Source organism: Cervus elaphus, chromosome 5, assembly GCF_910594005.1.
Source record: "Cervus elaphus chromosome 5, mCerEla1.1, whole genome shotgun sequence".
Lineage (NCBI taxonomy): Eukaryota > Metazoa > Chordata > Mammalia > Artiodactyla > Cervidae > Cervus > Cervus elaphus.
In genome coordinates, this window is record NC_057819.1 from 33,608,045 (window position 1) to 33,635,964 (window position 27,920).

Here is a 27,920-nt window from a genome sequence, read left to right on the forward strand (position 1 = left end):
TTGAAACTGCATGAAACATATAAGTTCTTCCAGGTATATCCAGTCTTTCCATCTAGAAGTAGATCATTTAAATAAAATCATTTATTTAAAATTTATCCATTACTGTTACAGATAACTGTGATTTGTTCTTCTGATGGATCAATTATGTCTCTTTTTAAGATTATTCCTAGGCATTTTTTTTATCAGTTAATTTTCTGGAGATTTAGTCACAATTAAGCAGTTACTTATCTGTTGCCTGTGTGTCAGGTACTGTACTAGATCTTTAGCATACTTTTCCTAAAAATGCTAAGCAGTATAAGAGAAAGATGCATACATTCTGGGATGACAACACCTCACCACTCCAGTGTTTGAAATATTTCCACTGAGCTCTAAAATATCCCTTGAATGTTATCACCCTTTCTGAACCTGCTTTCTTCAAGGAAAGATGTTACTCAGAAACCTTCAAAAGCATGTTTCCTTTTTTTCACACTGATCTTTTCCAGGTTCAGCCAAATGCCTTCCTTCATTCTTATTGCTAGTTCCAGACATTTTTTTCTTTTTTCTTAGATGTGTTTTTTCATCGACTGTGTGTACTTGCTACACACATCTTCAGCATCCATTTCATTCCATAATTTCTTAATATTTCTCATTGATATACTTCTTGTGCTTAGTCACTCAGTCGTGTCCAGCTCTTTGAAATACTATGGACTGCAGCCCACTAGTCTCTTGCCTGGGATTTTTCCAGGCAAGCATACTGGAGGGGGTTGCCATGCCCTCCTCCAGAGGAACTTCCCAACCCTGGGATTGAAACAAGATCTCCCACATTGCAGGTGGTTTCTTTACCAACTGAGCCACTAAGGAAGCATGTATTTCTTGGTGATTCAGTAGCTCCACAGTTTCCTCCTTAACATACTGTCTACTCATTTCCTAGAGCTTCTGTCCACCACTAATCTTCACCCTACTTTTCTTATTTGCTTCTAAGACTTTGTCCTTAGCAATAAAATTATACTCTTTGTATCAGTCAGGGTTCTAATAAACAGAAATCTCATTAAAAATAGCATAATTAATAGGAGATTTAGGGAGGAGCCAAGATGGCGGAGGAGTAGGAAGGGGAGACCACTTTCTCTCCTACAAATTCATCAAAAGAATATCTGAACGCAGAGCAAACTTCACAAAACAACTTCTGATCGCTAGCTGAGGTCATCAGGCACCCAGAAAAGCAGCCCATTGTCTTCGAAAGGAGGTAGGAAAAAATATAAAAGATAAAAAGTGAGACAAAAGAGCTAAGGACGGAGATCCGTCCTGGGAAGAAAGTCTTTAGAGGACATTTCCAGACACCCGGAAACCCTCGCACTGGCGGGCCTGGGGGAAGCGTTTGAATCTAGGAGGGCAATCTGACTGGGAGGGAAACAATAAATAAAACCCACAGATTACCTGCCTAAAAGCAACTCTCAGCAGAAAAGTGCCCCAGACACCCGCATCCGCCACCAGCAAGTGGGGGCGGCACGGAGAGGAGCAGGCGGCATTGTTTGGGGCAGGGTCCGGGCCTGAGTGCCCTGAGGACAATCGGAGGGAGCTTTTGTGAGTTGCCAGCTTGAACTGTGGGAGAGCAGGGAAGAGAGAGAAAATTGACCGGCCCGAACTCGCTGCCGGCCATTCGCGGAATGGGGGGACCGAGAGAGTCCGGAGAGGGGCTCGCAGACTGCGGGCCGGCCCGGACCCGCCGGAGGCGGGAGCAGGTCGGGTAAGACACAGCGCGCAGGCACCCGACCGACGCGGGCGGGGACGGGCTGGGGGCAGAGGGCAGAAGGCGCACACACCCGACTGGCGCCGGCAGAAACCGAGATTGGGACCATGGAAGGGAACGGGTGCGCCGCACCCGGAGAGAGTGCGCCGGTCAAGCTTCTGGCTGCCTGGAACGCTCTGACGGGGAAGGCATAAGAGCGGACTCAGCCTTTTGTTCCGCGCTTTTGTGGATCACCCGAGGGCTGAAGCTGCGCGCTGCGCGCTCCATGAGGAGCGGCTGGGATTCTGAGCAGCGCAGACCGAGAAACCAGCGCCAGCCTCTCCCGGCAGCGCCAGCCCATCCCCGCAGCGTCAGCCCATCCCCGCAGCGTCAGCCCCTCCCAGCAGCGCGACAGAACTAGCTACCTGAATAAGAGTCCACCTCCGCCCGCCTGTGTCAGGGCGGAAATGAGGCTCTGAAGAAACCGGCAAACAGAAGCCAAATAAACAAAGGGAACCGCTTCAGGAGACAGCGGTGCAACAGATTAAAATCCCTGTAGAAAACACCGATTATACCGGAAGAGGCCTGTAGATATCGAGATCTGTAAGCTGGAACGAGGAGATATCTGAAACTGAGCCGAACCGACACTGACCGCAACAGCTCCAGAGAAATTCCTAGATATATTTTTACTTTTTTTTTTAAATTTTTTCTTTTTTATTTTTTCTCTTTTATTTTCCTTTAAAATTCCCTATTACTCCCCCATCATTCCTTAACTTTCATTTTCATAGATTTTTACGATTTTTTTAATTAGGGAAAATTCTTTTCTTTCTTTCTTTTTTTTTCTCCTTTTTCTCTTCTATTTTCTATTTTTCTTTTTCTCTTATTTCTTTTAAAGTCCTCTAGTACTCCTCTACTACTCCTTAATTTTCATTTTCAATACACTATAACCTTACCAGAAAAAATAAATAAATAAAGAGAAGCCCTATTTTTTAAACTGAACTTCATATATATTTTAAAAAAAAATTTTGTGTGTGTTTTGGTTTTTGTTTTTAATATAGTATTTTTTAAGAGTCTAATCTCTACTCTAGATTTTTAATTTTTGTTTTTCAATATATGATATAAATTGTGAACATTTAAGAATCCAATATTCAGTTCCCATTTTTATTCAGGAGTGTGTTGATTTTTCTCTCCCAATCTTGACTCTCTGTTTTCTACCTCAGAACACCTCTATTTCCTCCTTTCTCCTTTTCTTCCCAATCCAATTCTGTGGGTGTCTGGGCTACGGAGAACATTCTGGGAACAGACAACTGTGTAGATCTGTCTCTCTCCTCTTGAGTCCCCCTTTTTCTCCTCCTGCTCAACACTATCTCCCCCCTCCCTCTCCTCTTCTTCATGTAACTCTGTGAACCTCTCTGGGTGTCCCTAACGGGGGAGAATCTTTTCACCATTAACCTAGAAGTTTTATTATCAGTGCTGTGTAGTTGGAGAAGTCCTGAGACTACAGGAAGAATAAAACTGAAATCCAGAGGCAGGAGACTTAAGCCCAAAATCTGAGAACACCAGAAAACTCCTGACTACATGGAACTTTAAGTAATAAGTGACCGTCCAAAAGCCTCCATACCTACACTGAAACCAACCACCACCCAAGAGCCAGTAAGTTTTAGAGCAAGACATACCAAGCAAATTCTCCAGCAACGCAGGAACATAGCCCTGAACGTCAACATACAGGCTGCCCAAGGTGACACCTAACACATAGACCCATCTCAAAACTCATTACTGAGCACTCCATTGCTCTCCAGAGAGAAGAAATCAAGTTCCACGCACCAGAACACCGACGCCAACTTTCCTAACCAGGAAACCTTGACAAGCCAATCATCTAACCCCACCCACTGGGTTAATCCTCCACAATAAAAAGGAACCACAGACCTCCAGAATACAGAAAGCCCACTCCAGACACAGCAATCTAAACAAGATGAAAAGGCAAAGAAATACCCAACAGGTAAAGGAACATGAAAAATGCCCACCAAGTCAAGCAAAAGAGGAGGAGATAGGGAATCTACCTGAAAAAGAATTTAGAATAATGATAATAAAAATGATCCAAAATCTTGAAAACAAAATGGAGTTACAGATAAATAGCCTGGAGACAAAGATTGAAAAAATGCAAGAAATGTTTAATAAAGACCTAGAAGAAATAAAAAAGAGTCAATTAAAAATGAATAATGCAATGAATGAGATCAAAAACACTCTGGAGGGAACCAAGAGTAGAATAACGGAGACAGAAGATAGGATAAGTGAGGTAGAAGATAAAATGGTGGAAATAAATGAAGCAGGGAGGAAAAAAGAAAAAAGGATCAAAAGAAATGAGGACAACCTCAGGGACCTCTGGGACACTGTGAAACGCCCCAACATTCGAATCATAGGAATCCCAGAAGAAGAAGACAAAAAGAAAGGCCATGAGAAAATACTCGAGGAGATAATAGCTGAAAACTTCCCTAAAATGGGGAAGGAAATAGCCACCCAAGTCCAAGAAACCCAGAGAGTCCCAAACAGGATAAACCCAAGGCGAAACACTCCAAGACACATATTAATCAAATTAACAAAGATCAAACAGAAAGAACAAATATTAAAAGCAGCAAGGGAAAAACAACAAATAACACACAAAGGGATTCCCATAAGGATAACAGCTGATCTATCAATAGAAACCCTCCAGGCCAGAAGGGAATGGCAAGACATACTGAAAGTAATGAAAGAGAATAACCTACAACCTAGATTACTGTACCCAGCAAGGATCTCATTCAGATATGAAGGAGAATTCAAAAGCTTTACAGACAAGCAAAGGCTGAGAGAATTCAGCACCACCAAATCTTCTCTAGATAGGAAATGCAGAAAGGTTGTATAAACGTGAACCCAAAACAACAAAGTAAATGGCAACGGGACCACACCTATCAATAATTACCTTAAATGTAAATGGGTTGAATGCCCCAACCAAAAGACAAAGATTGGCTGAATGGATACAAAAACAAGACCCCTATATATGCTGTCTACAAGAGACCCACCTCAAAGCAAGAGACACATACAGACTAAAAGTGAAGGGCTGGAAAAAAATATTTCATGCAAACGGAGACCAAAAGAAAGCAGGAGTCGCAACACTCATATCAGATAAAATAGACTTTCAAATAAAGGATGTGAAAAGAGACAAAGAAGGACACTACATAATGATCAAAGGATTAATGCAAGAAGAAGATATAACAATTATAAATATATATGCACCCAACATAGAAGCACCACAATATGTGCGGCAAACGCTAACGAGTATGAAAGAGGAAATTAATACTAACACAATAATAGTGGGAGACTTTAATACCCCACTCACAACTATGGATAGATCAACTAAACAGAAAATTAACAAGGAAACACAAACCTTGAATGACACAATGGACCAGCTAGACCTGATTGATATCTATAGGACATTTCACCCCAAAACAATCAACTTCACCTTTTTCTCAAGTGCACACGGAACCTTCTCCAGAATAGACCACATCCTGGGCCATAAATCTGGTCCTGGAAAATTCAAAAAAATTGAAATCATTCCAGTCATCTTTTCTGACCACAGTGCAGTAAGATTACATCTCAATTGCAGGAAAAAAAATTGTTAAAAATGCAGACATATGGAGGCTAAATAACACGCTTCTGAATAACCAACAAATCATAGAAGAAATCAAAAAAGAAATCAAAATATGTATAGAAATGAATGAAAATGAAAACACAACAACCCAAAACCTATGGGATACTGTAAAAGCAGTGCTAAGGGGAAGGTTCATAGCATTACAGGCTGACATCAAGAAACAAGAAAAAAGCCAAATAAATAACCTAACTCTACACCTAAAGCAATTAGAGAAGGAAGAAATGAAGAACCCCAGGGTTAGCAGAAGGAAAGAAATCCTAAATATTAGGGCAGAAATAAATGCAAAAGAAACTAAAGAGACCATAGCAAAAATCAACAAAGCTAAAAGCTGGTTTTTTGAAAAAATAAACAAAATTGACAAACCATTAGCAAGACTCATTAAGAAGCAAAGAGAGAAAAACCAAATTAACAAAATTAGAAATGAAAATGGAGAGATCACAACAGACAACACTGAAATACAAAGGATCATAAGAGACTACTACCAGCAGCTCTATGCCAATAAAATGGACAACTTGGATGAAATGGACAAATTCTTAGAAAAGTATAACCTTCCAAAACTGAACCAGGAAGAAATAGAAGATCTTAACAGACCCATCACAAGCAAGGAAATCGAAACTGTAATCAAAAATCTACCAGCAAACAAAAGCCCAGGACCAGATGGCTTCACAGCTGAATTCTACCAAAAATTTAGAGAAGAGCTAACACCTATCTTACTCAAACTCTTCCAGAAAATTGCAGAGGAAGGTAAACTTCCAAACTCATTCTATGAGGCCACCATCACCCTAATTCCAAAACCAGACAAAGATGCCACAAAAAAAGAAAACTACAGGCCAATATCACTGATGAACATAGATGCAAAAATCCTTAACAAAATTCTAGCAAACAGAATCCAACAACATATTAAAAAAATCATATACCACGACCAAGTGGGCTTTATCCCAGGAATGCAAGGATTCTTTAATATCTGCAAATCAATCAATGTAATACACCACATTAACAAATTGAAAGATAAAAACCATATGATTATCTCAATAGATGCAGAGAAAGCCTTTGACAAAATTCAACACCCATTCATGATTAAAACTCTCCAGAAAGCAGGAATAGAAGGAACATACCTCAACATAATAAAAGCTATATATGACAAACCCACAGCAAGTATCACCCTCAATGGTGAAAAATTGAAAGCATTTCCCCTGAAATCAGGAACAAGACAAGGGTGCCCACTCTCACCACTACTATTCAACATAGTGTTGGAAGTTTTGGCCACAGCAATCAGAGCAAAAAAAGAAGTAAAAGGAATCCAGATAGGAAAAGAAGAAGTGAAACTCTCACTGTTTGCAGATGACATGATCCTCTACATAGAAAACCCTAAAGACTCTACCAGAAAATTACTAGAGCTAATCAATGAATATAGTAAAGTTGCAGGATATAAAATTAACACACAAAAATCCCTTGCATTCCTATATACTAACAATGAAAAAACAGAAAGAGAAATTAAGGAAACAATACCATTCACCATTGCAACAAAAAGAATAAAATACTTAGGAGAATATCTACCTAAAGAAACAAAAGACCTATACATAGAAAACTATAAAACACTGATGAAAGAAATCAAAGAGGACACAAACAGATGGAGAAACATACCATGCTCATGGATTGGAAGAATCAATATTGTCAAAATGGCTATTCTACCCAAAGCAGTCTATAGATTCAATGCAATCCCTATCAAGCTACCAACGGTATTTTTCACAGAACTAGACCAAAGAATTTCACAATTTGTATGGAAATACAAAAAACCTCGAATAGCCAAAGTAATCTTGAGAAAGAAGAATGGAACTGGAGGAATCAACCTGCCTGACTTCAGACTCTACTACAAAGCCACAGTCATCAAGACAGTATGGTACTGGCACAAAGACAGAAATATAGATCAATGGAACAGAATAGAAAGCCCAGAGATAAATCCACAAACTTATGGACACCTTATCTTTGACAAAGGAGGCAAGGATACACAATGGAAAAAAGACGGCCTCTTTAACAAGTGGTGCTGGGAAAACTGGTCAACCACTTGTAAAAGAATGAAACTAGAACACTTTCTAACACCATACACAAAAATAAACTCAAAATGGATTAAAGATCTAAATGTAAGACCAGAAACTATAAAACTCCTAGAGGAGAACATAGGCAAAACACTCTCCGACATAAATCACAGCAAGATCCTCTATGACCCACCTCCCAGAATATTGGAAATAAAAGCAAAACTAAACAAATGGGACCTAATGAAACTTAAAAGCTTTTGCACTACAAAGGAAACTATAAGTAAGGTGAAGAGACAGCCCTCAGATTGGGAGAAAATAATAGCAAATGAAGAAACAGACAAAGGATTAATCTCAAAAATATACAAGCAACTCCTGCAGCTCAATTCCAGAAAAATAAATGACCCAATCAAAAAATGGGCCAAAGAACTAAACAGACATTTCTCCAAAGAAGACATACAGATGGCTAACAAACACATGAAAAGATGCTCAACATCACTCATCATCAGAGAAATGCAAATCAAAACCACAATGAGGTACCATTACACGCCAGTCAGGATGGCTGCTATCCAAAAGTCTACAAGCAATAAATGCTGGAGAGGGTGTGGAGAAAAGGGAACCCTCTTACACTGTTGGTGGGAATGCAAACTAGTACAGCCGCTGTGGAGAATAGTGTGGAGATTTCTTAAAAAACTGGAAATAGAACTGCCATATGACCCAGCAATACCACCCCTGGGCATACACACTGAGGAAAGCAGATCTGAAAGAGACACGTGTACCCCAATGTTCATCGCAGCACTGTTTATAATAGCCAGGACATGGAAGCAACCTAGATGCCCATCAGCAAATGAATGGATAAGGAAGCTGTGGTACATATACACCATGGAATATTACTCAGCCATTAAAAAGAATTCATTTGAACCAGTTCCAATGAGATGGATGAAACTGGAGCCCCTTATACAGAGTGAAGTAAGCCAGAAAGATAAAGAACATTACAGCATACTAACACATATATATGGAATTTAGAAAGATGGTAACGACAACCCTATATGCAAAACAGAAAAAGAGACACAGAAGTACAGAACAGACTTTTGAACTCTGTGGGAGAAGGTGAGGGTGGGATGTTTAGAAAGAACAGCATGTATATTATTTATGGTGAAACAGGTCACCAGCCCAGGTGGGATGCATGAGACAAGTGCTCGAACCTGGTGCACTGGGAAGACCCAGAGGAATCGGGTGGAGAGGGAGGGGGGAGGGGGGATTGGGATGGGGAATACGTGTAAATCTATTGCTGATTCATGTCAATGTATGACAAAACCCACTGAAAAAAATAAATAAATAAATTTAAAAAAATAAAAAAAAATAGGAGATTTATTTATAAAATGTCTATTATTAAAAAGTATGGGAGGGAAGTAGCAGAGGCTGGATTATAATAAGTAACAATACTTTATCAAAAGTAAAATTATATTATTCCTAGATTTTAAGGGATAATCTAAGAAGAAGGTGTTATGTAGAGAAGATTCCTAGAAAGACTAGTATCCTTGGGTTGAGAAACAAAGACTGTAAGGGAGAGGGGTTACAGAGAAAGGAGTTCATAGACTGCATTTCCTAATCTTCTTCTTCAATGTGACTTTTAGTTTGGGTTACCCAGACTTACTCTGTACCCAGAAGATAAGGAAGAACATAAATGTTATCCATGGAGGTGAGTCTCCTGGGAAAGAGATCAACATGAAGGACAGAGGGTGGATCAGGAGAGGCAAAAATGATAAATGTAATCAAATCTCATGTTATTGTTCAGTCACTAAGTCGTGTCTGACTCTTTGCGGCCCCATGAATTGCAGCATGCCAGGCTTCTCTGTCTTTCACCATCACCCTGAGTTTGCTCTAACAAATGCCATTGAGTCAGTGATACCATCCAGCCATCTCAACTTCTATAGCCCTCTTCTCCTCTTGTCCTCAATTTTACCTAGCATCAGGGTCTTTTCCAATGAGTCAGCTCTACACATCAGGTGGCCAAAGCATTGGAACTTTAGCTTCAGCATCATTCCTTCCAATGAATATTCAGAGTTGATTTTCTTTAAGATTGATGGGTTTGATCTCCTTGCTGTCCAAGGCACTCTCAAGAGTCTTCTCCAGCACCACAGTTTGAAAGCATCAAATTCTATAATCAATTTAAATCATTTCACCATCTATATGCCTATCACATTTTGATAACAATCCAGTTTCAATATTTAAACCCATCATCTAAAATGTAATCATCCTATAACCTTTGTCTCTTTCTCAATTTATATATATCAAAACCTACTTTGCACCATTAATTGAATTGTCAATCAGAATATTCACAAATTTGTATTTATCAACAGTTAATTTGCCACTTTTTTGAATTAAACTTGAAAGTCCAATCCTGATTAGTGCCAAATCTCTGCTTACTCTATGTTTAAAATATATCTTTATCTGGTGGGAAATAATCATACAATTATCATGACATATTACACTCTTAGTGCTTTTCAGCAAGTGTATTGGCTTCCTGGTATTACTGCAACAAATTAACACAAATTGGGTGACCTCAAACAACAGATGTTCATTCATTCTTTTACAGTTCTGAAGTCAGTTAGTCCAAAAGTAAAGTATTTTCAGTGTTGGTTCTTGTTATGGGGACTCTGAGGGAGAACCTGTTCCATCCCTACTTCCTTGCATCTGATGGTTGCTGAAAATCCTTACATTTGTTAGCTTCTAGTGATATAACTCCAGTTTCTGCTTATATTATAATGCAGTGTTCTCTATATGTGCATATTTATTTGTCCAAATTTCCCCCTCCTTATAAAGACAATGGTAATCACCCTCCTCCAAAAATACAAGAGACAACTCTACACATGGCCATCACCAGATGATCAATACTAAAATGAGACTGATTACATTCTTTGCAGCAAAAGTTGGAGACATTCTATACAGTCAGCCAAAATAAGACTGGGAGCTGACAGTGGCTCAGATCATAAATTATTTATTGCAGAATTCAGACTTAAATTGAAGAAAGTAGGAAAAACCACTAGGCCATTCAGGTATGAACTAAATCAAATTCCTTATAATTATGCAGTGGAAGTGACAAATAGATTCAAGGGATTAGATATAATAGAAAGAGTGCCTAAAGAACTACAAATGGAAGTTCACAACATTGTACAAGAGGCAGTGACCAAACTATCCCCAAGAAAAAGAAATGGAAAAAGGAAAAATGGTTGCCTGAGGAGGCCTTACAAATAGCTGAGAAAAAGCAAAAGGTAAAGGAGAAAAGGAAAGATACACCCATATGAATGCAGAGTTCCAGAGAAGAGCAAGGACAGATAAGAAAACCTTTCTAAGTAAACAATGTAAATAGGGAAAAACAATAGAATGGGAAAGACTAGAGATCTCTTCAAGAAAATTAGAGATACCAAGAGAATATTTCATGCAAAGATAGGCACACTAAAGGACAGAAACAGTATGGACCTAATTGAAGTTGAAGAGATTAAGAAAAGTGGCAAGAATACACAGAAGAGTTATAAAAATAGGTCTTAATGACCTGGATGACCATGATGATGTGATCATTCACCTAGAGCCAGACATCCTGGGCCTTAGGAAGTGTCACTACAAACAAAGCTAGTGGAGGTGATGGAATTCCACTAGAGTTACTTCATATCCTAAAAGATGATGATGTTATAGTACTGCACTCACTATACCAGCAAATTTGGAAAACTCAGCTGTGGCCACAGGATTGAAAAGGTCAGTTTCATACCAATCCTACAGAAGTGCAATGGCAAAGAATGTTGAAACTACTGCACAATTGCACTCATCTCACATACTTGGAAGGTAATGCTCAAAATCCTTCAAGCTAGGCTTCAACAGTACATGAACCAAGAACTTCCAGATGTAAAGCTGGATTTAGAAAAGGCTGAGGAATAAGAGATTAAATTTTCAACATTCATTGAATCATAGAAAAAGCAAGGGAATAAAAAAAAAAAAAAACTACTTCTGCTTCTTTTACTATGCTAAAGCTTTTGACTGTGTGAATCACAACAAACAATAGAAAGTTCTAAAAGCATGAAAATATCAGACCACCTTGCCTCCTGTGAAACCTGTATGCAGGTCAATAAGTAACAGTTAGACCTGGACATGGAACAACCGACAGGTCAAAATTGGAAAAGGAGTAAATCAAGGCTGTATATTGTCACCTTGCTTACTTAACTTCTATGCTCAGTCGTGTCCAACTCTCTGCAACCCCATACACTATACACTGCATGGAATTCTCCAGGCCAAAATATTGAAGTGTATAGGTGTTCCCTTCTCCAGGGGATCTTCCCAACCCAGGAACAAAACTGGGGTCTCCTGCATTGCTGGCAGATTCTTTACCAGTTGAGCGACCTGAGAAGGCTTATGCACAGAACATCATGCAAAATGCAGGGCTAGGTGAATCACAAGCTGGAATCAAAGATTGCTGAGAGAAATGTTAATAACCTCAAACATGCAAATGACACTACCACAACGGCAGTGAGAAGGTAACAGGCAGGAAGGCTGGGGTCTCCAAACGGAGGAAATAGGCTGCAATGTCAGACATTTTTTAATCTCTCCCTTAAGTGGCAGGAGGAAACAAACTACATGTGTCAGATTTTTTTTTCCTTAAAAGGAGGTTTCTGTATGGAAATGTTTTTCTTAAGCTATGTTAGTGAAACTATGGATTTGCTTTGGAATTTGCCTTCAAAATGGTTCCACCTAAGATTAACTTTTTTTTCCTTTTCTCAAACCTTGGGCTAATAATAGCTCAACAAGCCAGTATTCATAACAATTGTTTTACAGCTGGGGGATGACATATCTCATGCCATCCTATCTCAAAAATGCATGTTGTGGGAAAAGGGTCTTGTGAAGCTCCTTCAGCTTGAGGTGTGTCTCTTATCTGATTAATGGCTTTCTAACAGACACAAGACAGCTGGCTAACACTAGCAGGAAGGAGCACTCTCTGTCCCCCTTCTGATGTCCGTCAGAAGCTTTCTCTGTCCCATTTCGTACTTTAATAAAACTCTGCTACACGAAAGGTCTTGAGTAATCAAGTCTGGTCCCTGGTCCCAAAGCTAAATCTTCTTCAGAGATCATGAATCCAACACCTTTCACTGTAAGCTACCAGGAGAAAGCAAAGAGAAATGAAAGAGCCTCTTAATGAGGGTGAAAGAGGAGAGTGAAAAAACTGGCCTAAAACTCAGCATTCAAAAAACTAAGATCATGGCATCCAGTTCAATCATTTCATGGCAAATAGATGGGGAAATAATGGAAACAGTGACAAAATTTATTTACTTGGGCTCCAAAATCACTGTGGACAGTGACTGTAACCATGAAATTAAAAGATGCTTTCTCCTTGGAAGAAAAGCTATGTCAAAGCTAGACAGCATATTTAAAAGCAGAGACATCACTTTGCTGGCAGAGGTCAGTATAGTCAAAAGCTATGGTTTTACTAGTGGTCCTGTATGGATGTGAGAGCTGGACCATCAAGAATGCTGAGCACCCTAGATAATATACATGTTTTGATGCTGTTGGATGTATGAGACAAGTGCTCAGACCTGGTGCACTGGGAAGACCCAGAGGAATCGGGTGGAGAGGGAGGTGGGAGGGGGGATCAGGATGGGGAATACATGTAAATCCATGACTGATTCATGTCAATGTATGACAAAAACCACTACAATATTGTAAAGTAATTAGCCTCCAACTAATAAAAATAAGTGGGGGGAAAAAAAAGAATGCTGAGCACCGAAAAAATAATGTTTTCAAACTGGGGTGCTGAAGAAGACTTTTGAGAGTCCCTTGGACAGCAAGGAGATTAAACCAGTCAATCCTAAAGGAAATCAACAGTGGATACTTATTGGAAGGATTGATGCTGAAACTGAAGCTCTAATACTTTGGCCAGCTGATGCAAAGAGCCAGCTCACTGGAAAAGATTCTGATGCTGGGAAAGATTGAAGAAAGGAGAAGGGAGTGACAGAGGATGAGATGGTTGGATGTTTTATCATAGCCTCAATGAACATGAGTTTTAGCAAACTCCAGGAGATAATGAAGGATAGGGAAGCCTGGCACAGTGCAGCATGGGGTCGCAGAGAGTCGGACATGACTGAGCGACTGAACAGGATGTCTTAGTAGAATTAGAATCACCCGAATCCAGTATGACATTATCTTAGTACAACTGTTTTTGTTTTGGGTTGGCCAAAAGTTTAATTCAGATTTTTCTGTAAGATATTATGGAATAAAATAACAGGCTTATTTCCAGATGAATTCATAGTCAAAGGTACTGGGTAGATATGGATATTTGTGAGATACCTTGGGGTTTTCCAGGTGACCTTGTAGGTAAAAAAGAAAAAAAAAAAAAAAAAAAAACCTGCCTACCAATGCAGGGGATGTAAGAGACACAATTCAATCTCTGGGTCTGGAAGATCCTCTGAAGGAGGGCATGGCAACACACTTCAGTATTCTGGACTAGAATATCCCATAGATAGAGTTGCCCAGTGGGCTACAGTCCACAGGTTCACAAAATGTTGGACAAGACTAATGCAATCTAGCAGGCACAGAACCGTATAAGTTTTTCTTAAGCACAGGCTCTGTGCCACTTTTCTAAATTTATATTTCACTCTTTCTCCTCTTATTATAATGCCACATAATGGTCTTTGTATGTATTTAAATAAGAAAATATAAAATGTAGATTAAATTCCTACATGTGTCATTACACTGGCTCTTGATAATTTTCCTCTTAAGCCTTACATACTGTCTTCACTGCTCTTTTTGTGCAAAGACCGTCTCGGTCTCTAATTAGGTTTAATCTAACCATTAATTCAAAAGATTCTACCCTTTTTGCCTATGGAAGCATTTTGCTCACCAAGTGATATAAAAATGACTAGCACCAAGCAAGAAAATAATCATAATATCTAGCCTCTAATAAAATTTCCCAGATTACACAATAGAGAAAAAAGGACTAATGAAAATGAGACAACAAAATATGAAGTATCCCAAATGAAAGGCACAGGGAATAGGGTATTTTTAAAAATTCTGTTTATTTATTTATCTTTGTCTTGTGCTAGGTATTCATTGCTATATGGGCTTTTCTCTAGGTGCAGAGAAGGGGGGCTACTCTCTAGTTGCTCTGCAGGGACTTCTCATTGTAGCATCTTCTCCTGTTGTGGAGCACATACTCTAGAGCTGGTGGGCTTCAGTAGTTGTGGCTCCTCGTCTCTAGACCACAGGCTCAATAGTTGCGACACATGAGTTGAGATGCTCTGCAGCATGTGGGATCCTCCCGGATCAGGGATTGAACCTATGTCTCCTATATGGACAGGCAGATCCTTCACTACTAAACCACCAAGGAAGCCCTACAATAGAGTATTTTTAAATACAAACGAGATATCACTGAGCTGTGGGAGAATGTCAAGCAGCCTAATATTGTATTTGGAGTTAGCAAAATAGGGGTGGTATAAGTAGAAAAAAAGAATATGAACAATGGCCAAGGGGCAATACTTTTCCTGAATGCACTCCAATTTATTAACACAAATAATCCAATAATTTCAACAACCCCCAAGTGCAATGAATAAGAAGGAAGTTATATCAAGGCATGACATAGTCTAATTACTCAAATAATTATAAAAGAAAAATCTTAAAATGATCCAAAGGGAATAGATACAGAGAAGCAGATAGTGATGAAAGCAGGTATCTTGTTAGAAACAAAGGAAGTAGAGGAACACCTTAAAATATTGAGTGGGAAAAAATGTGACCCAGAATTGTAAACCTAATGGAAATAAATTTCATAAAGAATGTGAAAATAAATAAATTTTCTCACATCCAAATGTGGGAGCAGTTTCACCAGTAACAGATTTGCATTACAGATGTGTAAAATAACATGCTTCAAGAAGAAAGAATAGTGGAATAAAATATAAATCTTAAAAAAAAGGAAGTAGAGGAGCATAAATAGCAAATACATGGTTAATATATGACATTTTATGAATTATTTGAATGTTTTAGAGCTTCTTAAAAACAAAAATACATAGTGTGGTATTTACAGCATATTTTTTTTTTAATTGTAGCTAACATAATAACAAAATATATTCAAAAAGTGAAAATATTCAGTTATTCAAAAGAAGATAGACAAAGAGGGAAGAGTGATAAAAAAATAGATGGAAAACATATAAAGCAAATACTTTGAGACATTTAAATGCCAAAATATCAAAAACAACATGAAATGTAAATAATGTAGGAGCCAAAGTGAAAAGAAAAGATTGTCAGATTGGATCAAAACATAAGACCAAATATATCCTGTTAATGGGAAATATACTTTAAGTACAATAAAAGATTATAAACCAATGTACCATGCATTTAATAATAGAGCTTCAAAATACATGAGCAAAACTTGTAGTACTACCCTTGAAAACAGACAAATCCAAATTACAGTCATGTGCTATGTGGCTAAACTTAAAAAAAAGACGTTGCTGCATTGTTGATGCCTAAACTCCAAGGTTGAATTGACTTTCAAACATGTTTTACTTTTTTTATTTTTGGTATTAATGTCCTCTTTCTGTTTCAGACTTTGAAATACACTGAAGGTACTGTCCAGATATCCTGTAGAATGCCCTTCAATTTGAGTCTGTCTTATCTTTTTCTACTAAAAGTTCTATGATGAAATTTTTGAAAAGAATACAGAAGAAGTGAAGTGATTTTCTGGTCATATCATGCCAAAGGTTACATGATATTCTCATGACACCTCTGGTGACATTAGTCATCATTGATTAGACAAGAAAGTATTTGCCAGATTTCTCCACTGTAAAGATGCTGTTTTTCTCTTTCTTTAATATATATTTTTTGGAAGCAAGTAACTAAATTTTGCCAGTCACATGGAGTAGTGTAAGAACTAAATCCCCCTTCCCATAGGGAGTATTTGTACATAGTGTTTGGAATTCTTCTATAAGGAAGATTTTTCTCCCCTCTCTCTTTTGCTTATTCAAAATTTGTATCACTATGGACTCACACATATTTGCTTCATTTTTGAAGTTATATTTCAAATCTACAATATCATGTTGTTGAAATTGTTCCAGTTTTGGCTTTGCTGGTGGCTCAGATATTAAAGAATCTGCCTGCAATGCAGGAGACTCTGGTTTGATTGTTGGGTTGGGAAGATCCCCTGGAGAAGGAAATGGCAACCCACTCCTGTATTCTTGCCTGGAGAATTCCATGGACAGAGGAGTCTGGTGGGCTACAGTCCATGGGGTTGCAGAGTCAGACACAACTGAGTGGCTAACACTACTACTTCTATCCTAAAGATATGTAAGTATGCAACAAAAGAGTAAAGCAACTTACAAATTTACATAGATTTATTATCCATAATGACCAAAGTATGGAAACAATCCATGCAGTCTTGTGTATTTTTATGGTTGATGTGGATTATTTTTCCCAATTTATTTGCTGACCTAATCTATGAAGGGAAAACATATGCCTTCCCCTTTGACTTCTATTTGGAAGTACAAATTGCTCACTAATGGAGTGGGAGAGAAGCTGATATATGCCACCAAAATTTTATGAAATGTGTGGTCTTCTATTTTCTTTTTCTTTTACCAGATACCATGAAAATAAAACATCTAAATTAGGGCCTATTTTCTCAGCTTGGATTGAAGAGGTCATAGAAAGCAAAATAAGGAGAAAGAAATAACTTTTGTAATGACACAAAGATTAGTGGGTTGATTCACTCAGTATGTCTCTTGAGAAGCAATCCTTCTTTTAACACCACATATTAGAAAATCCAACATTAAAGATATAATAATAAATAAAAGCATATTTTGGAAAATCCTTCAAAGTCGTCATCTCTTAGAGTCTTGTGTAGAATATGGTGCTTAATCCTGGTGCATTATAATCCATAGCCCTAAATATCAGTGTAGTAAATAATTGAGATCAGTGGTTCAAGCAAAATAAGACTATGTCAAATCTACAAAACTTTTTGGTTCGTTTAATTACTAACATTAAAGTCAAATAATTGCTTTGAAGTGAGGAGATATCGAATGACAGAAGTGAGTAAGTCAGAGTTAAATCAACTTCATTCATTTGCCAAGCTCTTCCTCTAAGATATTGAAATGCAAAATAGTATTATTTTGTAACACTGCTGCTGCTAAGTCACGTCAGTCGTGTCCAAATCTGTGTGACCCCACAGATGCTAGCAAACTTCCATTTCCTGTTTTTCTTCATAATTTATTTATTTAAGATTCAGAAGGGACACAAAAATTTGCACAGTGTTGAAAAGTTTTATACAGACTAAGGAACATTTTACAATCTTTTCATTAATAGTGACTTTAAAAGTATGTGGTTCTAAATGCAACATGCATTGTTTTTTTTTCTTGCACATTTATAAACTACTACTGAATCAACTGTCATCTATTTATAAAAATTTGCTAAAATTATTTCTTTTCTGTTTCCTCTTTCTTTCATATTAATTTATCCTCTCTCCTTCCATTCTCATTTATCTTCTGTAATTTATTCATCTATTACTATAGCTGTCATAAATAGTGGCAGTCTACTAGAGAAAGGAGACATAATTTTGTGACCAATGAATACTTCGACTACATATGATTTGCTAGTGTTTTCTACTTATTTCCACATTAATCAAATGATTCATTCAAAATTTACTTGGCAATTATGACACCAATTATATTCTAGACACTGGCTTAGGTACCTGAGATTAGGCTATAAGAAAAACCCACATGATTTAAATTTAACTAAGAAAGCGGATGCTATTAACAAAAATCCCATTATCTAATTTCAGTTGCAATATTCATAAGAAAGGGAACAACTAATCTTGTTTGGCAGAATTGGGGAAGGTCTCACTTAATGAGAAACACTTTAGATGAGGCATGAGGAGTTTTAAGGAGTTAGTTACAGAGTAAAAGAAAGAGAATTTCAAGGAGAACAACATTGGCAAAAGTCATGAAATTTAAAGGATATCTGAGGAAACTAAGAGAATATATGTACTATCATCAGAGATTTGTCTATAATTAATTATTATATGCAGCTACAATCTTACTAAACTTTGGATACCGTTGTTGCATTAGTTTTTGAGCTCTATCCATCTTCATCTTTCTCTGTGTGTATCCCAGAAAGATTTAAGTAGCAAGGGCATCATCTCACTAAATACTAGGAGAGCTTAATTGTTGTAATACTTTGGTTCTAGTCTGAGCACAATTATTTTTCTACCTTTCAATCCAGACATCTGTTGACTTTGGTGTTTGACTGCTGAGTCTTAATATATTTAAGCATTTCAAAGGTAGTATTACCTTTTCTGTCTCATTTTTTTCTTAACATTTTATTTTTAATTAGAGGATAGTTACTTTGCAAAATAGTGATGGTTTCTGTCATAAATTAATATGAGTTAGCAATAGGAATACACATGTCCCCTCCCTCTTAAACCTCTCTCCCACCTCTCATCCCACCCCTCTAGGTTGTCACAGAGCTCTAATTTTGGGTTCCCTGCATCACACAGCAAATTCCCACAGGCTATCAGTTTTACATATGATAATGTAGATTTTTTAAGTATCACTCTCTCAAGTCTTCCCATCCCTTCTGCCCCCCCCACCATGATCAAAAGCCTGTTCTTTATTTCTGTTTCTCCTTTGCTGCCCTGAAAATACGATCATCAGTACCATCTTTCTAGATTCCACATATGTTTTGATTTCTTCCAAACCGTGGACATAAAAAGCTGGCAGTGACATTTAATGCTGCTGCTCTCCACCTTTCTAATATTTGAAAATTTTATTGCAGTATACTTGATTTACAAAAGTATATTCGTTTTCCCCTACATGGATCACAACCTTGTGGCAAATGGGCTTGCATAACTCAATGAAGCTATGAGCCATGCCCTGCAGGGCCACCCAAGATGGATGGGTCATAGTGAAGAGTTCTGACAAAACATGATCCAATGGAAGAGGAAATGGCAACCCATTCCAGTATTCTTCCTGATAGAACCCCGTGAACAGGATGAAAAGACAAAAATATATGACATCGGAAGGTGAGCCCCCGCCCCAGGTTGGAAGGTGTCTAATATACTACTGGGGAAGAGAAGAGGACAATTACTAATAGCTCCAGAAATAATGAAGTGGCTGGGCCAAACTGGAAACAACACTAAGTTGTAGATGTGTCTGGTGCCCAAAGTTTGAGGTTGCAAAGAATTAATAATGCATTCATTGTTGTTGGTCTGTAGCTAAGTTGTGTCTGACTCTTTGTGACCCCATGGATTGCAGAACTCTAGGCTTCCCTCTCCTTCACTATCTCCTGGAGTTTGGTCAGACTTGTGTGCACTGAGTCGATGATGCCATCCAAACATCTCATCCTCTGCATTCCCTTCTCCTCCTGCCCTCGTTATTTCCCAGGATTAGGATCCTTTTCAATAAGTCAGCAGTCAACTGTTTGCACAATGTGACCAAAGTATTAGAGCTTCAGCTTCAGCATCAGTTCTTCCAACCACAGCCCTATGTTGTAAAGACTAATATTGCATAGGAACTTGGAGAGTTAGGTCTATTGTATGCTCAGTTACTCCATTGTGTCCGACTCTTTGGAGTCCCATGGAATGTATCCGGCTAAGCCCCTCTGTCCATGTACTTTTCCAGGCAAGAATACTGGAGTGGGTTGCCCCTTGCTGCTCCAGGGTATCTTCCCAAGCAGGGATCAAATCTGCATCTCTTGTGTCTCCCGCATTGGCAGGCAGATTGTTTACCACCAACACCCCTTGGGAAGCCACAAATCAAGGTAAATTAGATGTGCTCAAATAGGAGATATCAAGAGTGAACACTGACATCTTAGGAAATCAGTGGATTAAAGTGGACCAGAATGGGCAAATTTAATTCAGATAGCTATTATATCTACTACTGTGTGCAAGAATCTATTAGAAGAAATAAAATAGCCTTCATAGTCAATGGAAGAGTTCAAAATGTAGTACTTGGGTAAAGTCTCAAAAATGACAGAATGATCTCATTCCATCTCCAAGGCAAACCATTCAACATCACAGTAATCCAAGTCTCTGCCCTAACCACTGATGCTGAATAAGCTGAAGCTGACTAGTTCTATGAGTACATACAACATTTTCTAGAACTAACACTACCCCCCCAAAAAAGAAATACATCCTTTTCATTGTAGGGGATTAGAATGCAAAAATAGGAAATCAAGAGATACCAGGAATAAAAGATAAAAGTTAAGTTTGGCCTTGGGGGACAAAATGAATCAGGACAAAGGCTAACAGAGTTTTGTCAAGAAAGCAGACTAGTCATAGCAAACACCCTTTTCCAACAATCCAATAAACAGCTATTCACATGAACATCATCAGATCGTCGATACTGAAATCAAATGGATAATCTTTGCAGCCAAAGATGGAGGAGTTCTACACAGTCAGTAAAAACAAGACCTGGAGCTGAATGTAACTCAGATCATGACCTTCTTATTGCAAAATTCAGGCTTAAAATGAAGAACATAGGAAAAACCACTAGGTCATTTAGTAATGACCAAAATAAAATGACTTGTGATTATACAGTGGAGGAGACAAATACATTAAAGTGATTAGATTCAGTAGACAGAGGCCTAAAGAACTATGAACAGAGACTTGCAACATTGTACAGGAGGCAATGACCAAAACTATCCCAAAGAAAAAGAAATGCAACAAGGCAAAGTGATTTTCTGAGGAGGCTTTAAAAGTAGCTGAGGAAAGAAGAGAAGTGAAAGGCAAGGGAAAAAGGGAAAGATATATCCAACTGAATGCAGAGTTCCAGAGAAGAGCAAAGAGAAATAAGAAGGTTTTCTTAAATGAAAAATGCAAAGAAATAGAGGAAAACAACAGAATGGGAAAGATGAGAAATAAATTCAAGAAAATTGGTACTATCAAGGAAACACTTCATGCTAGGATGAGCAGGATAAAGGATAGAAACAGTAAGTACTCATAGAAGCAGAAGAGATTAAGAAGAGATGGCAAGAATACAGAGAAGAATGGTCTTAATGATCCAGATAATCACGATGGTATGGTAACTCAGCTATAACTAGACATCTTGGAGTGTAAAGTCAAATGGGCCTTAGGAAGTATTAGTATAAATAAAGCTATTGAAAGTGATGGGATTCCAGCAGAGCTATTTAAAAACATGAAAGATGTTACTGATAAAGTGCTACACTTAATATGTCAGCAAATTTGAAAAATGTGTCAGTGGCCACAGGACTGGAAATATCAGTTTTCATTCCAATCCCAAAGAAGGGCAATGCCAAAGAATGTTCAAACTACCATACAATTGCACTCATTTCACATGTTAGCAAAGTTATGCTCTAAAAATCAGCGAACTAGGCTTCAGCAGTATTCCAGTATTCAAGAATTTCCAGATGTCCAAGCTGGGTTTAGAAAAGGCAGAGGAACTAGAGGACAAATTGCCAACATCTGTTGGATGATGGAGAAAGCAAAGAAGCTCCAGAAAACCATCTACATCTGCTTTATCAACTACACTAAAGCCTTTGACTGTGTGGATCTTAACAAACTGTTGAGAATTTTTAAAAAGATAGAAATCCAGACTACCTTAACTGTCCTAAGAAATTTGAATGTAGGTCAAGAAGCAAAAGATAGAATGGGACATGGAGCAACTGGTTGGCTCCAAATTGGGAAAGGAGTACAACAACACAGTATATTGTCACCTTGCTTATTTAATTTGTCTTCAGGGTACATTAGGCAAAAGCCTGGGCTGGATGAATCACAAACTAGAGTCAAGATTTCTGGGACAGTCATCAACAACCTCAGATATACAGATGATACCACCCTAATGACTGCAAGGAGATCCAACCAGTCCATCCTAAAGGAGATCAGTCCTGGGTGTTCATTGGAAGGACTGATGCTGAGGTTGAAACTCCAATACTTTGGCCACCTCATGCGAAGAGTTGACTCATTGGAAAAGACCCTGATGCTGGGAGGGATTGGGGGCAGGAGGAGACGGGGATGACAGAGGATGAGATGGCTGGATGGCATCACCGACTCAATGGGCATGAGTTTGAGTAAACTCCGGGAGTTGGTGATGGACAGGGAGGCCTGGTGTGTTGCAATTCATGGGGTCGCAAAGAGTCAGACACAACTGAGCAACTGAACTGAACTGAACTGAATGGCAGTAAATAAAGAAGAACTAAAGAGTCTCTTGATGAGGCTGAAGAAGGAGAGTGAAAAAGCTGGCTTGAAATTCAGCATTAAAATACTAAGATTCTGGCATCTGGTCCCACCACTTCACTGTAAATAAAACTGAAGATAGTGGAAGTGGTGACAGATTTTATATTCCTGTGCACAACACACACTGCAGATGGTGACTGCAGCCATGAAATTAAGATGTTTGTTCCTTGGAAGAAAAGCTATGACAAACCTAGACAGCATATTAAAAAGCAGAGACATCACTTGGCCAAGAAAGGTCCATCTATTCAAAGCTATGGTTTTTCCAGTAATTATGTACAGATGTGAGAGGTGCTGAGCCCCAAAGAATGGATGCTTTTGACTTGTGGTTCTGCGGAAGACTCTTGGGAGTCCCTTGGACTGCAAGGACATGAAACCAGTCAATACTAAAGGAAATCAACCCTGAACACTCATTGGAAGGACTGATGCTGAAACTGAGTCTCCACTATTTTGGCCACCTGATGCAAAGAGTAAACTCACTGGAAAAGATCTTGATGCTGGGAAAGTTTGAAGGCAAAAGAAGAAGGCAGAAGAGGATGAGATGGTTAGGTATTATCACTGACTCAGTGGACATGAATTTGAGCAAACTCCAGGAGATAGTAGAGGACAGAGGAGCCTGGTGTGCTACAGTGCATGGGGTCGCAGAGTCAGACAAGATTTTTCAACTGAACAATAACAACACATTGGTTTCAGGTATAATGTATAACAAGTAATTCAGTTACACATATATAGACATTTATTTTATTTTTTTTTATTATTTTTTTTTAAAGTGAAACATCTGATTTTTTTTTATTTGTTATTTTTACTTTACAATATTCTTTTTTTTTTTTTTTTTGTCATACATTGATATGAATCAGCCATAGATTTACACATATTCCCCATCCCGATCCCCCCTCCCACCTCCCTCTCCACCCGATTCCTCTGGGTCTTCCCAGTGCACCAGGCCAGAGCACTTGTCTCATGCATCCCACCTGGGCTGGTGATCTGTTTCACCATAGATAGTATACATGCTGTTCTTTTGAAATATCCCACCCTCACATTCTCCCACAGAGTTCAAAAGTCTGTTCTGTATTTCTGTGTCTCTTTTTCTGTTCTGCATATAGGGTTGTCGTTACCATCTTTCTAAATTCCATATATATGTGTTAGTATGCTGTAATGTTCTTTATCTTTCTGGCTTACTTCACTCTGTATAAGGGGCTCCAGCTTCATCCATCTCATTAGGACTGATTCAAATGAATTCTTTTTAACAGCTGAGTAATATTCCATGGTGTATATGTACCACAGCTTCCTTATCCATTCATTTGCTGATGGGCATCTAGGTTGCTTCCATGTCCTGGCTATTATAAACAGTGCTGAAATGAACATTGGGGTGCACGTGTCTCTTTCAGATCTGCTTTCCTCAGTGTGTATGCCCAGGGGTGGTATTGCTGGGTCATATGGCAGTTCTATTTCCAGTTTTTTAAGAAATCTCCACACTATTCTCCATAGCGGCTGTACTAGTTTGCATTCCCACCAACAGTGTAAGAGGGTTCCCTTTTCTCCACACCCTCTCCAGCATTTATTGCTTGTAGACTTTTGGATAGCAGCCATCCTGACTGGCGTGTAATGGTACCTCATTGTGGTTTTGATTTGCATTTCTCTAATAATGAGTGATGTTGAGCATCTTTTCATGTGTTTGTTAGCCATCTGTATGTCTTCTTTGGAGAAATGTCTGTTTAGTTCTTTGGCCCATTTTTTGATTGGGTCATTTATTTTTCTGGAATTGAGCTGCAGGAGTTGCTTGTATATTTTTGAGATTAATCCTTTGTCTGTTTCTTCATTTGCTATTATTTTCTCCCAATCTGAGGGCTGTCTTTTCACCTTGCTTATAGTTTCCTTTGTAGTGCAAAAGCTTTTAAGTTTCATTAGGTCCCATTTGTTTAGTTTTGCTTTTATTTCCAATATTCTGGGAGGTGGGTCATAGAGGATCTTGCTGTGATTTATGTCGGAGAGTGTTTTGCCTATGTTCTCCTCTAGGAGTTTTATAGTTTCTGGTCTTACATTTAGATCTTTAATCCATTTTGAGTTTATTTTTGTATATGGTGTTAGAAAGTGTTCTAGTTTCATTCTTTTACAAGTGGTTGACCAGTTTTCCCAGCACCACTTGTTAAAGAGGCCGTCTTTTTTCCATTGTATATCCTTGCCTCCTCTGTCAAAGATAAGGTGTCCATAGGTCCGTGGATTTATCTCTGGGCTTTCTATTCTGTTCCATTGATCTATATTTCTGTCTTTGTGCCAGTACCATACTGTCTTGATGACTGTGGCTTTGTAGCAGAGTCTGAAGTCAGGCAGGTTGATTCCTCCAGTTCCATTCTTCTTTCTCAAGATTACTTTGGCTATTCGAGGTTTTTTGTATTTCCATACAAATTGTGAAATTCTTTGGTCTAGTTCTGTGAAAAATACCGTTGGTAGCTTGATAGGGATTGCATTGAATCTATAGATTGCTTTGGGTAGAATAGCCATTTTGACAATATTGATTCTTCCAATCCATGAGCATGGTATGTTTCTCCATCTGTTTGTGTCCTCTTTGATTTCTTTCATCAGTGTTTTATAGTTTTCTATGTATAGGTCTTTTGTTTCTTTAGGTAGATATTCTCCTAAGTATTTTATTCTTTTTGTTGCAATGGTGAATGGTATTGTTTCCTTAATTTCTCTTTCTGTTTTTTCATTGTTAGTATATAGGAATGCAAGGGATTTCTGTGTGTTAATTTTATATCCTGCAACTTTACTATATTCATTGATTAGCTCTAGTAATTTTCTGGTAGAGTCTTTAGGGTTTTCTATGTAGAGGATCATGTCATCTGCAAACAGTGAGAGTTTCACTTCTTCTTTTCCTATCTGGATTCCTTTTACTTCTTTTTTTGCTCTGATTGCTGTGGCCAAAACTTCCAACACTATGTTGAATAGTAGTGGTGAGAGTGGGCACCCTTGTCTTGTTCCTGATTTCAGGGGAAATGCTTTCAATTTTTCACCATTGAGGGTGATGCTTGCTGTGGGTTTGTCATATATAGCTATTCAGATTTTAATTTTGTATATTTCTCTTTTCTAATCATATATTTGTTATGTTGTGATAGACACTATCTATCCATTTATTCTATTTTGCAATGATTAGTTCCTTTATTCTGGAATATAGGATCAAAATGCCAAACTACAAACACATACCTTCTGTGCAGTGGATTTATATAAAAAATTGTGGTGCTTGGGAAAATTTCATGTGGGTTACATCATAAATAATCACTTGTAAGTACACAGACATATGTTTTCTGACAAAGAAAACATGTTCAAAGTTTGAAAATTTGCTAAAATGCTCAATGTAGAGTGAATATATAAACATATATCAAATTTTTTATATTGTAGAAATAGTGTTCATTATAATTGCAGATGATTTTACTAGCTTACATTAAGTACATGGATATAATTAATAGGATAAGGATTAACCATTTTGTAACTTTCCAAAATAACATAAAAATTATGACACAGACACCAAATATAGATGTACAGAAGAATGAAACAAAATAGAGAGACCCAAAATGAATACACACATGTAAATTTATGATATGAATAGTTAAAACAAGTCTTTTCAGTTGGAAAACTTGAAATATACAGGTACAAAAATAGAAATTGTAATTGCAATTTAGACAGTGGATGCTTTTAAATTAAATGTTTATTAGTGATAATCTCAAGATAGAAGTAAAAAAGTAAGTTCCAAAGTCACTTTCATTCTGGAATTTCTCTTTATAAGTCTCATCAGACTACATTTCTAGGTAAAGTTAAAAATGCAAAGACTAGATAATTGCATTCAGACAGTGAGTTCTGTATATATAAATAAATTCATGTATCCTATATAGCCTCTACTATCTCCTCAGTTTTATTATTGATAAATTTTACAATCAAGCATAATATAAGCACATCTTTTGTCCAGTGGTAAGGAGAAGTATCTGAAAACCACTGGCAAAAACTAAGAAAAATAAATTCACTATTGAACTTATGCTAAAAAGGATGACTTGGGTCAAGACGACTTGACCAGTTATCAAACTTGATTGTAATCCTATAGTGACTAAGACTAAGCATTGTATAAATAGAGATCAGAGATACTACACCAATAACTATTCATTCTTCTAAAATAATTAAAAATATGAAATCTCTGCCCTATTAACACTTTTAAGTGTACAAAACAGTCCTATAAACCATATGTGAATTATTGTACAGAAGATAGCTAGAACTTTCTCATATTGCATGACTGAAGCTTTGTATCCATTGAATAGCAACTTCCATTTCCCCTCCCCTCAACCCTGGACAACTATCATTCTATTTTATATTTCTATGAATTTAACTACTTCCGATACCTTACATAAGTGAAATCTTGCAGTATTTTCCTTTATGTAACTGGCTTATTTCACTTAGCTTGCAGTCCTTGAGATTCATCCAAGTTGTACCATATGACAGGGTTTTGCTTTTTTCTTAAGATTAGGTAGCAGTTAATTTTAAGTATATACCACATTTTCTTTACCCCTTCATGAATTAATGCATATTTAGGTAGTTTCTTCCCCTTGTACTGGACATAGTATTTAACTGATATGGGAGTATAGATATATTTTTAAGAATGTGTCAAGTTTTTTTTTTTTTTTAATAACTAAAAGTGAAATTGTTGGATCATATGGTGGCTCTATTTTTAATTTTGGATGGGGGAAATTATTCTATTTATATAGTAGCTGATTATTTTATATTCCTATAAACAGTACACAAAGTACCAATTTCTCTAAATCTTACAAACACGTTTTGCTTTCTGGGTTTTTTTTTTTTGTTGTTGTTTGTTTATTTATAATGGTCACCCTAATAATGATAAGTCTTTGAGGTTTTGGTATTTATTTCCCCGATGATTAGGGATGCTGACCACGTTTTCATACACCTGTTGGTCATTTCCCTGTCTTCATTGAAGAACTCTCTATTCAAGGCCTTTGCTCAGATTCTTTAGGTAGGTTATTTGCTTATTCAGTTCAGTTCAGTTCTGTTCAGTCACTCAGTTGTGTCCAACTCTTTGCAGTCCAATGGACTACAGCCTGCCAGGCCTCCCTGTCCATCACCAACTCCTGGAGCTTGCTCAAACTCATGTCCATCGAGTCGCTGATGCCATTCAGCCATCCCATCCTCTGTCATCCCTTTCTCCTCGTCTCTTCAATATTTCCCAACATCAGGGTCTTTTCCAGTGAGTCAGTTCTTCACAACAGGTGGCCAAAGTATTGGAGA

General features: G+C 37.8%; 1 protein-coding gene across 1 annotated transcript in view; it reads left to right on the forward strand.

Moving 5' to 3' along the window:
• Window positions 1-1,643: 1,643 nt before the first annotated feature.
• LOC122693144 overlaps window positions 1,644-27,920 on the forward strand; it is a gene marked incomplete at its 3' end in the record, with an annotated part of 197,409 nt that continues 171,132 nt past the window's right edge. The window contains 1 exon segment of the mRNA XM_043900737.1: window positions 1,644-1,723. Coding sequence (XP_043756672.1) covers window positions 1,644-1,723 — 80 coding nt within the window.